This window comes from Oncorhynchus clarkii, chromosome 17 (genome assembly GCF_045791955.1).
Source record: "Oncorhynchus clarkii lewisi isolate Uvic-CL-2024 chromosome 17, UVic_Ocla_1.0, whole genome shotgun sequence".
NCBI classification, from domain to species: Eukaryota; Metazoa; Chordata; class Actinopteri; order Salmoniformes; family Salmonidae; genus Oncorhynchus; species Oncorhynchus clarkii.
Window position 1 is genome coordinate 67,691,993 of NC_092163.1, and position 12,082 is coordinate 67,704,074.

Sequence of the window (12,082 nt, forward strand, 5' to 3'; positions counted from 1 at the left end):
GAGTGAGAGAGAGCGAGAGAGTGAGAGAGAGAGAGCGAGAGAGTGAGACAGGAAGAGAGAGAGTGAGAGAGACAGGAAGAGAGATAGTGAGAGAGACAGGAAGAGAGATAGTGAGAGAGACAGGAAGAGAGAGAGTGAGAGAGACAGGAAGAGAGAGAGAGAGAGACAGGAAGAGAGAGAGTGAGAGAGACAGGAAGAGAGTGAGAGAGACAGGAAGAGAGTGAGAGACAGGGAGAGAGAGTGAGAGAGACAGGGAGAGAGTGAGAGAGACAGGGAGAGAGTGAGAGAGACACCCTCTTCGAGACACCCTCTTCAACATATATATGTCAACGAATTGGCGCGGGCACTAGAAAAGTCTGCAGCACCCAGCCTCACCCTACTAAAATCCGAAGTTAAATGTCTACTGTTTGCTGATGATCTGGTGCTTCAGTCACCAACCAAGGAGGTCCTACAGCAGCACCTAGATCTTCTGCACAGATTCTGTGGAGAGAGTGAAAAAGACAGGGAGAGAGTGAGAGAGACAGGGAGAGAGTGTGAGAGAGACAGGGAGAGAGAGAGAGAGAGAGACAGGGAGAGAGTGAGAGAGACAGGAAGAGAGAGAGTGAGAGAGACAGGAAGAGAGAGAGTGAGAGAGACAGTGAGAGAGTGAGAGAGACAGGGAGGGAGAGAGAGAGAGAGAGAGAGAGAGAGAGAGAGAGAGAGAGAGAGAGAGAGAGAGAGAGAGAGAGAGAGACAGGGAGAGAGAGAGAGAGAGACAGGGAGAGAGAGAGAGAGACCGGGAGAGAGAGAGAGAGACAGGGAGAGAGAGAGAGAGACAGGGAGAGAGAGAGAGAGACCGGGAGAGAGAGAGAGAGACAGGGAGAGAGAGAGAGAGACAGGGAGAGAGAGAGAGACAGGGAGAGAGTGAGAGAAACAGGAAGAGAGTGAGAGAGACAGGCAGGGAGAGAGTGAGAGAGAGAGATGTGGTCTCATAGCTCATAACACCTGACATGCATGAGCAGGAAGCCACAGTAATATGTCTGCTGTGCTCTGCCTTAGTGCTGCAGCTGTATGAGATAAACCTCCACATGTATAATAACCCTTCTGTTTACTACTGCATTAGAAAGGCATTATACACTCTTATAAGCATGCTAAAAAAAACACACAGATAGATGCATGCATTGCACGCAAGCACACACACACAGTAATGATGAAGAAATTAATCTCAGAGAAATTAATTTTAGGTCTAATTCCATAAAGAGGAATTGTAAGCATTTATTAATTCATTTAGGGTTAGGGTTAGAATTAGGGTTAGGGGTTAATGGTCAAGGTTAGGGTTAGGGTTAGAATTAGGGTTAGGGTTAGAATTAGGGTTAGGGTTAGAATTAGGGTTAGGGGTTAATGGTCAAGGTTAGGGTTAGGGTTAGGGTTAGAATTAGGGTTAGGGTTAGAATTAGGGTTAGGGTTAGGGTTAGAATTAGGGTTAGGGGTTAATGATCAAGGTTAGAGTTAGAATTAGGGTTAGAATTAGGGTTAGGGTTAGAATTAGGGTTAGGGGTTAATGGTCAAGGTTAGGGTTAGGGTTAGAATTAGGGTTAGGGTTAGAATTAGGGTTAGGGGTTAATGGTCAAGGTTAGGGTTAGGGTTAGGTCAGTATCAGCTGATGTCAGATTCAACACCATTACTGTGGAGGGAGACAGAGGGGACAGTGGGTGGTAGGGGGAAATAAGAGGAGCTCATTGACAGACCAGGCCCTCACCATTCTATTTCAGCCCCCCTGCCAGGCCAGAGTCCACAAAGCCCAGTGAATTAGGCTCCAGTCTCACTCAATGAGACGCAATGACTCTGTGGAGGTATTGACGAAAAGGGGATTGATCTCTGCTTGTGGAAGCACCAAAGAAAGAGAGAAAGAAAGACAAAGAGGGAGAGAAGAGAGAGGCAGAGGAGAAGAGAGAGAGACAGAGGAGAAGAGAGAGAGAGGAGAAGAGAGAGAGAGGAGAAGAGAGAGACAGATGAGAAGAGAAAGAGAGAGAAGAAGAGAGAGAGACAGAGGAGAAGAGAGAGAGAGGAGAAGAGAGAGAGAGAGGAGAAGAGAGAGAGACAGAGGAGAAGAGAGAGAGAGGAGAAGAGAGAGAGTAGAGAGTAGAAGAGGAAGAAGCTGTCATCTCTATGGTACAATAATAGTGTACTCCTCCAGCTCAAATGCACAATACAGCCACTGGTCTGGATGGTCAAAACACTGGGCAGCCTACACACACCAGAGTTTAACATGACTCCAGGCTACAGAGATAATCAACTGTCCCTCCACTGCAGGCCTAAACTGTGTGGTATTTGGCATGGCTACAGTTTCCAGCTCCTTACTGGAGGCGTGCTGGGTTATCTCACTCGCTAAAAACAATGAGGGAGATGTGTGTGTGCCTGTGTTTGTGTTGTGTGCGTGTGTTTGTGTTGTGTGCGTGTGTTTGTGTTGTGTGCGTGTGTTTGTGTTGTGTGTTGTGTGTGTGTGTGTTTGTGTTGTGTGTTTGTGTTGTGTGTTGTGTGCGTGTGTTGTGTGTTTGTGTTGTGTGCGTATGTTTGTGTTGTGTGTGTGTGTTTGTGTTGTGTGTTTGTGTTGTGTGTTTGTGTTGTGTGCGTGTGTTGTGTGTTTGTGTTGTGTGCGTGTGTTGTGTGTTGTGTGCGTGTGTTTGTGTTGTGTGTTTGTGTTGTGTGTGTGTGTTGTGTGTTGTGTGCGTGTGTTGTGTGTTTGTGTTGTGTGTGTGTGTTGTGTGTTGTGTGCGTGTGTTGTGTGTTTGTGTTGTGTGCGTGTGTTGTGTGTTTGTGTTGTGTGTTTGTGTTGTGTGTGTGTGTTGTGTGTTGTGTGTGTGTGTTGTGTGTTTGTGTTGTATGCGTGTGTTTGTGTTTGTGATGTGTGCGTGTGTTTGTGTTTGTGTGTGCGTTTTGTGTTGTGTGTTGTGTGTTGTGTGTTGTGTGTTGTGTGCGTGTGTTGTGTGTTTGTGTTGTGTGCGTGTGTTTGTGTTGTGTGTGTGTGTTTGTGTTGTGTGTTTGTGTTGTGTGTTGTGTGCGTGTGTTGTGTGTTTGTGTTGTGTGCGTGTGTTTGTGTTTGTGTTTGTGTTGTGTGTGTGTGTTTGTGTTGTGTGTGTGTGTTTGTGTTGTGTGTGTGTGTTTGTGTTGTGTGTTTGTGTTGTGTGTTGTGTGCGTGTGTTGTGTGTTTGTGTTGTGTGCGTGTGTTTGTGTTGTGTGTGTGTGTGCTATCCAGCCCACTCTATGCAGTGTCAGAGTGTGTTTTGAGAACATAGTGAATCACAACAGAAACACAGACACTGATTTACACATGAAGACTTTCTTTCAAAAACACTACATCCACCAATATTTCACATGTGTTTTTTCATCAGAAATGATTGCTTCGTGTGTGTAAAATATTACTGTTCTCAGATTTTTTTATTCACAGATTTTAAAAATTTGTAAAATATGGTTATATATACACACACATTGTTAAGCTGGAATTGAATGTTTGTGTCCTGTATATTTGACTGTGATATGTGGTTGTCTCACCTAGCTATCTTAAGATAAATGCACTGATTGTAAGTCGCTCTGGATAAGAGCATCAGCTAAATGACTAACATGTCCAATGTAAATTAAACTCTTCACATGCTCATACAAACACACTCAACTCAGAGAAGGCTAGATATTCATTTGAGAGGGAGACAGTTCTACTTCATACAGAATATGTGCATGAGTGTGACTGTTCGTGTGTGTACGTGCGTTTGCGTGTGTGTGTGCGAACACCTGCAAATATTTATGACCTCGAAACCTAATCAACAAGATTTGAGTGTGCTAACACGAAAGCAGGAAGTGAGAAAGCCATTTTCTGGTTTCTGTGTTCGGGTGCGTATGTGTAGTAGACTATGCTACAGGTAGAGGAAGTCCGTGAACGCAGACAGGCAGCTAATATATCTGTGCTCACAGAAACCAACTACTTTACCAAGAGTATGGCCCTCATCATGTGACCAACAAGGCTTCCTGTACTCACAACCCTGTAGGGCCACTATAACACACACATAGTTATCTAAAGCACAGTGTTCGTCCTCAAAAGAGAGGTTATATAAACACAAAGAGCATACACACCCTGAGAGACTGACAGAGGGCACAGCAACATGCACACACACAGCAGATAAATTCTGTGACAAGTCAGACAGAAGGCCGGGGAATGTTTGAAGTAGCTCTGGGGGGGTGAGGAAGAGTTTAGCTCTCTGCAGGGCTGTCTCCCCCACCCTCCCCATGCTCTGCTCTTCTCCCAGACTCAGAGACAACGCACCCAGATAGGCTGGGGTAAGGCTACGGCTATGCTAATGACTGAGCATATGCCCCCCTAGGCAGAGGGACGGGTCTGAGGAGATGAGGACTGACTGGAGTCGACAGCAGAGGTGGAGAGAACAGGAGAGGATGGGCACTATGAGTTACAGATGTGAGGGGCATGAAATATGTGCTCAGAGAACATTTTGACTCCAAATGTGTGAGGGAGAGAGATAGAGAGACAGGAGAGTGGGGTTCTGAAAGTGTGAAAAGGAAAACATTGCTTCAGGAGGATCACCTATTAGTTAAATAACAACCTCAGACTCAACAAAATGAATCCACTGAAAATCACATCCCAAATACCAACACACACACCATCACTGAGAGAGGAACAGCCAGAACGACAGCCAGATATACAGTAGGGATGATGAAGGCTAAAGGAACAGAGGGCCATCTCCTGACCCTACAGAGCATTGCTTTACGCTCACAATAGTGGATCAATAGTGGAAAATCGATAGTGATTGAGTGGATGTTATGTCTTTGTCTCCTGAGTGTGTGTGTGTGTGTGTGTGTGTCCTACTCTGCTGCATTGACTTTCTGTGTGCCTGCACATCAAGTGCTTCACAGCCAACATGACCAGCAGCATCCTGTCAAACAGCTTGTGACCGACAACAACCCTCACTACACAGTACACCTGATGACAAGTATACACCTGATTCACTTAGCTCTAGATCTGTCTCACCTTGTAATGAGGAGGTGTGGAGCAGTGTCTTCTGGGAGATGGAGTTTCCTGTAGGTTGCTGTCTCTCTGGTTGCAGTCCAGCTGGACCCGCCCCTCACACTCCAGGTGACAGGTGTAGCTGCAGTCTGACAGACACACAAACAGACCAATCAATGACTGGATCCACACACAGGGCACCAATTAGAGAACAGCAATGATAAAGCATTTTCCTTGGAACTCAGTGTTTGGCCGTTAGAGGTTTGATGTGTCTGTTAGATATGGGCTTTTTCAGGTAATGGGTAATGTGAGTCTATTGAGGTCTCACATACTAATCATGTAGCCAGCAGGCTGAAACCTCTGTCTTTCTGTCAGAGCAGTGGAGTGAGTCAGGGTCAAGAAGATCCTCAACAACACATACATTTTACAATAACACACGATATCAATCTAACAATGACAAGACTCACACCAATCCAAACTAAGATTAAATCATTCAGGTACCTCCCAACAGTTTCAATATGCATTTTCACAATATTCCAGGCTGATAGAATCTAACCTGCTGTTGTGGACTTCACATTTCATTGAGAGATCTGCCTGAGAGCTGTGTTCATGTGGCTCCACCTAGAGGCTGCTCTCTGTACATAACTGTACTGGTTGATTTACAGGTTTCTCCTCACTGAAGTGAATGCTCTATCTGTTGTATTAATTCACAGATGTCACTAGAGGGTGGTAAAGAGCTAACATCGCACAGGTAGCGAGGTCAGAGTACAGCAACACATCCTACACATAGAAAAGCCTACCACTCCAGAGCAACACAGCCTACACATAGAAAAGCCTACCACTCCAGAGCAACACAGCCTACACATAGAAAAGACTACCACTCCAGAGTGTTTTCAGATCTGAGGTCATAAAGGAAGGAGAAGAGGCAATGTAACACTATTGGGACACTGTTCTCCCACCAGCTCATACAATCAGAGGCTACACACAATGCGAAGGCTACAGGGCAGCACGGTAACTAAGGTAACGAATCCTCTCTGTAACAGCCTGACCGATGAGTGAGTGTAAGGGACGGATGCCTTGCTGATAGGAGGGAGGTGTCTGAGAAAGAGAGGGAGACTCCGTGTTGATGGAAATATAGAGGAGAGAGAGAAAGAAATCGATCTAGTTCACTTGCTTTGGCAATGTTAACATATGTTTCCCATGCCAATAAAGCCCTTTAAATTGAATTGAATTGAGAGAGAGAGAGATAGAGAGAGAGAGACAGAGAGAGAGAGAGAGAGAGAGAGAGAACATGGAGAACAGGGAGAACAGAGAGAGAGAGAGAGAGAGAGAGACAGAGAGAGAGAGACAGAGAGAGAGAACAGGGAGAACAGGGAGAACAGAGAGAGAGAGAGAGAGAGCGAGAGAGAGAGAGAGAGAGAGAGACAGAGAGAGACAGAGAGAGACAGAGAGAGAGAACAGGGAGAACAGGAAGAACAGGGAGAACAGAGACAGAGACAGAGAGAGAGAGAGAGGGAGGAGAGAGAGAGAGAGAGAGGCCAATCCAAACACAGAGAAGGGAAATGCGTTTTGGGAGGAGAGACTCCCATCCTGTCCTCCTTTTCACATCTCACCCCTCATGTTTAGTAACACCCTATATCAGCCTGTTCCGTTCCATTCCAACCAGGCAGACAGGACCTCAGTCCGCCATTCACCAGGGTAGGTCCGAGCTAGGTGCTGCACTGATTGGTTAGTCTTCCTATAATAAGGATCAGTTCAAGCCTGTTTGTTAAAGTAACAGGCGTAGAAAGATGTCACTATTTCTATTTTTTATACAAAAATGTATCTTTATCTTTAACTCTGCATGGTTGTGAAGGGCCCGTAACTAAGCATTTCACCATTAGTCTACACCTGTTGTTTATGAAGCATGTGACTAATACGTTTGTTTTAATTAGATTTTCTGATTCACTGCTGTCAACAGGGGAGTACAGACAGGCCCCAGGCCTGAGGTTCAACCTTGGGGTTCACCTTATTCCCACACTCATAACGTTCACACACACTGTACATATACTGTACAGACATACTGTACACACACATAAACACACACTCACACACGCAAACTGTTGCATCCTGAAGTGACCCGCTGGGTGTGCAGAGAAAGCCACAGTAAGAAGAGAATAAAGACATACGCCTAACTTCAACTAAGCAGCCTGAACACAGCCTGAATGCAGCTGAACACAGCCTGAACCCGGCTGAACACAGCCTGAACCCAGATGCACACAGCCTGAACCCAGATGCACACAGCCTGAACCCAGATGCACACAGCCTGAACCTGGGCGTCGAAGGGCGCCGAAGACGTGGATGTCGATTATGGCAGCCCCCCGCACCTCTCATTTTAGTTGAATGCATTCAGTTGGACAACTGACTAGGTATCTCCCTTTCCCTTCCTTACACAGAGTTTAACAGTAAACATATTGTATGTCTGTCACGACTTCCGCCGAGGTCGATCTCTCTCCTTGTTTGGGCGGCGTTCTGCAGTCGACGTCACCGGTCTTCTAGCCATCGCCAATCCACCTTTCATTTTCCATTTGCTTTGTCTTGTTTTCCCGCACACCTGGTTTGCATTCCCTCATTACTCATCTTGCATATAACCCTCTGTTTCCCCCCATGTCTGTGTGTGGAAATGTTATATGTAAATGTATGTGTACTCCAGGCTGGTTTGCGCCAGTTATTTTAAACCCGTGTGTGTTTAGTTTCCTGAGTGCCGTGTTTTGTTCGCCTCAATAAAGGACTCTGGTTGTTACCCATTTCTGCTCTCCTGAGCCTGACTTCTCTGCAGCCAGTTACACACTCCTTTACAATGTCCCCCCCTCCATTGCCCAGCATCTGTCTGTCAGTCCGTCAGTCCATCTGTCTGTCTGCCTTCCTGCACAGAATGCAGAATCACAGAGAGAACACCACCTCAAGCAGCAACGTGGACTGTGAAGAGAGAGAGACACACTCCACACACATTCTAAACACACTACACACACCCACAAATTATTCTTAGTATTTTAAATGTGTTTGTTTTTCTTTGTTTTCTTCTTCTTGTTATTTTTTGAAGTAGTAGTGTTGTTATTTGGTTTTGGTGTTCTTAGTTTAAATGTGTGTTGCTGTTGTTGTCCATTAGTGTTCTGCATTTGGTCATATTCTGTGTTTTGTTCTGTGTTTTGTGTTGATCCCGGGAAGAACAGCTGCTGTCTCTTCAGCAGCTAATGGGGTCCGAATAAAACTCCTTTGGTCATCACAAACACGCCCATGCCTTCCTCCCCCCCCTCCCCTCCGTATCGCCTGGTCCAAAACTGGTCACACACACACAGGGCGTCTCGGGTGACAGACGCAGAGATGAGCTGAGTTTGTCTGGCTCCTTGAGCATTGTCTCACTTGACTGGACATAGGGACAAACGAATGGCAGAGGAGAGAGAGGAAGGGAGGGAAAGAGACGTGGGGGAGATGAGGACGAGGGAGAGAGACGTGGGGGAGATGAGGACAAGGGAGAGAGACGTGGGGGAGATGAGGACAAGGGAGAGAGACGTGGGGGAGATGAGGACGAGGGAGAGAGTCGTGGGGGAGATGAGGACAAGGGAGAGAGATGTGGGGGAGATGAGGACAAGGGAGAGAGACAGCAGCGGATACAGAGAGCTGATGATGTCGTCAATATCCTCTATCTGCAGTGAGGATGGAGCCTGAGTGGGAACACAGGACCATGTTTCTCACAGGATTTCCCTGAAAAAGCCCATATCTAACAGACACATCAAACCTCTAACAGACAGAGCTGAAATTTCCAAACCCTCTCTTTAGTAGGGACAGGGACAGTTGGAAATCCCCTCAGGAAAAATAAATAAGGGAAACTGGAATGACAGAAGATGAAAAGAAAGCGACAGGGACAGGGAGAGACAGATAGAGAGAGGGAGCGAAAGTGAGAGAGAGAGAGAGAGAAAGAAAGAGAGGGAGAAAGAGAGAGAGAGAGAAAGAAAGAGAAAGAGAAAGAGAGAGCGAGAGAGAGAGAGAAAGAGAGAGGGAGGTGGAAAGAGAGAGAGAGAAATAGGGAAATAGAGAGAGAGAGAGAGAGAGAGAGAGAGAGAGGGAAATAGAGAGAGAGAGAGAGAGAGAGAGAGAGAAAGAGGGAAATAGAGAGAGAGAGAGAGAGAGAGAGGGAAATAGAGAGAGAGAGAGAGAGAGAGAGAGAGAGAGAGAGAGAGAGAGAGAGAAAGAGGGAAATAGAGAGAGAGAGAGAGAGAGAGAGAGAGAGAGAGAGAGAGAGAAAGAAAGAGAGAGGGAGGTGGAAAGAGAGAGAGAGAGAGAGAGAGAGAGGGGGAGGGGGGGAAAGAGAGAGAGAAAGAGTGAAATAGAAAGAGAGAGAGAAAGAGTGAAATAGAAAGAGAGAGAGAAAGAGGGAAATAGAAAGAGAGAGAGAGAGAGGGAAATAGAAAGAGAGAGAGAGAGAGAGAAAGAGGGACATAGAAAGAGAGAGAGAGAGAGAGAGAGAGAGAGAGAGAGAGAGAGAAAGAGGGAAATAGGAAGAGAGAGAGAGAAAGAGGGAAATAGAAAGAGAGAGAGAGAGAGAGAGAAAGAGGGAAATAGAAAGAGAGAGAGAGAGAGGGGGTGTCAGCACCCCTTTTCCTTTTCTATGGAAGGGTAATCATTCCATGACAGAAAATGACTGGTATTAAGAGCTGTTGGGACAACAGACACCAAAGGGACCAAAGAGGCACGAACACAGTGCTCTGAAATCAGAGTAGATAGCCAGAGCGAATTTACGAATGCACCCAAATGAACAATGTCCATTGAGAATGCACAACGACTATACCACTTAGCTAAGCTAAGAATGACATGAATAATCAAGTCAATAAACGTTGGGTAGTTAGTTAGTTAGCATATAGTTAATATACTGGCAAGTTCGATGTATTAGTAGCCAACTGACATTAGGTAGCCAGCATTACTGTTGTAATGATATGCTATGTGGTTCGTAAGGACAGCGTAGCTAACACATCTTCTGTTAACATTACTGTTGTAATGATATGCTATGTGGTTCATAAGGACAGCGTAGCTAACACATCTTCTGTTAACATTACTGTTGTAATGATATGTGGTTCGTAAGGACAGTGTAGCTAACACATCTTCTGTTAACATTACTGTTGTAATGATATGCTATGTGGTTCATAAGGACAGCGTAGCTAACACATCTTCTGACAACATTACTGTTGTAATGATATGCTATGTGGTTCATAAGGACAGCGTAGCTAACACATCTTCTGTTAACATTACTGTTGTAATGATATGCTATGTGGTTCATAAGGACAGCGTAGCTAACACATCTTCTGTTAACATTACTGTTGTAATGATATGTGGTTCGTAAGGACAGCGTAGCTAACACATCTTCTGACAACATTACTGTTGTAATGATATGCTATGTGGTTCGTAAGGACAGCGTAGCTAACACATCTTCTGTTAACATTACTGTTGTAATGATATGCAATGTGGTTCATAAGGACAGCGTAGCTAACACATCTTCTGTTAACATTACTGTTGTAATGATATGTGGTTCGTAAGGACAGTGTAGCTAACACATCTTCTGACAACATTACTGTTGTAATGATATGCTATGTGGTTCATAAGGACAGCGTAGCTAACACATCTTCTGTTAACATTACTGTTGTAATGATATGCTATGTGGTTCATAAGGACAGCGTAGCTAACACATCTTCTGTTAACATTACTGTTGTAATGATATGCTATGTGGTTCATAAGGACAGTGTAGCTAACACATCTTCTGTTAACATTACTGTTGTAATGATATGCTATGTGGTTCGTAAGGACAGTGTAGCTAACACATCTTCTGACAACATTACTGTTGTAATGATATGCTATGTGGTTCATAAGGACAGCGTAGCTAACACATCTTCTGACAACATTACTGTTGTAATGATATGCTATGTGGTTCGTAAGGACAGCGTAGCTAACACATCTTCTGTTAACATTACTGTTGTAATGATATGCTATGTGGTTCATAAGGACAGCGTAGCTAACACATCTTCTGTTAACATTACTGTTGTAATGATATGCTATGTGGTTCATAAGGACAGAGTAGCTAACACATCTTCTGACAACATTACTGTTGTAATGATATGCTATGTGGTTCATAAGGACAGCGTAGCTAACACATCTTCTGACAACATTACTGTTGTAATAATATGCTATGTGGTTCATAAGGACAGCGTAGCTAACACATCTTCTGACAACATTACTGTTGTAATGATATGCTATGTGGTTCATAAGGACAGCGTAGCTAACACATTTTCTGCCAACATAACGTGTAACGTAACTTATTTGAAAAGTCTTTATTTTATTACATTTGTCATAATTAGTTAAAGCAATACATTTGTATCCGTTTCTCGTCGGACTTCAGCTGCATTTCAAATGTTAAAAACATTGTGAAGCCACGGCTATTTTCTGAAGAATTGCATTATGGGGCCTAAAAGCACTGAAATAGTGTCCACTACTTGTATGCTTAGTATTTTGGTGAATTTAGTACGACATCAGTAAACTTTTGGCATACTAACTACATCCATACTATAACCAATAAGCAAACTATATACTCAATGTATGTCACAAATAGTATGGTTAGTGCGGTTAGTATAGGTATTCGAATACAGCTCATGTTTCTTGTGTTCATATTGCCACAGATCACTCTCTGTCTGTCTATCTGTATTCCTAAAGAGCATTGCACACGCAGTGAGCATTCCTGAGAGCTCACACACTCCACACAATCAGTCCCCCCTGAGGCTCTGAGCTCTTAACACCCCCAGTCAACAGAGGGAATCTCCTCCTTGTCAAACAAGCAGTCACTTCCCTTACAGCCTCACCACTGCAACATTACCGTACTGAATCTCACTTCTCCTACAGTCACACGATTGGAACACTGGACTTCTCACAGCACAACTCATATAACCTCTCTCTCCTTTCTCTTGGGTTCTGAATAATCCCTTCCCCTACAAAGACACAACACTATGGTGCAGTGTGTTACTTCCTTGAGCCGTGCTGTGGTCAGAGCTGTAGAATCCCCTGCAGTAC

General features: G+C 44.7%; 1 protein-coding gene across 3 annotated transcripts in view; it reads right to left on the reverse strand.

Moving 5' to 3' along the window:
• Window positions 1–12,082, reverse strand: part of LOC139371301 (ras association domain-containing protein 5-like) — a 52,137-nt gene that overhangs the window by 13,908 nt on the left and 26,147 nt on the right. For all 3 annotated transcript variants that reach the window (XR_011627220.1, XM_071111612.1, XM_071111610.1), the window contains exon 2: window positions 5,015–5,139. Coding sequence is in view for 2 of the 3 variants with exons in the window: in XM_071111612.1 (XP_070967713.1) it covers window positions 5,015–5,139 (125 nt within the window). In the remaining variant the exon portion in view is untranslated. The remainder of the gene's footprint in view (window positions 1–5,014; window positions 5,140–12,082) is intronic.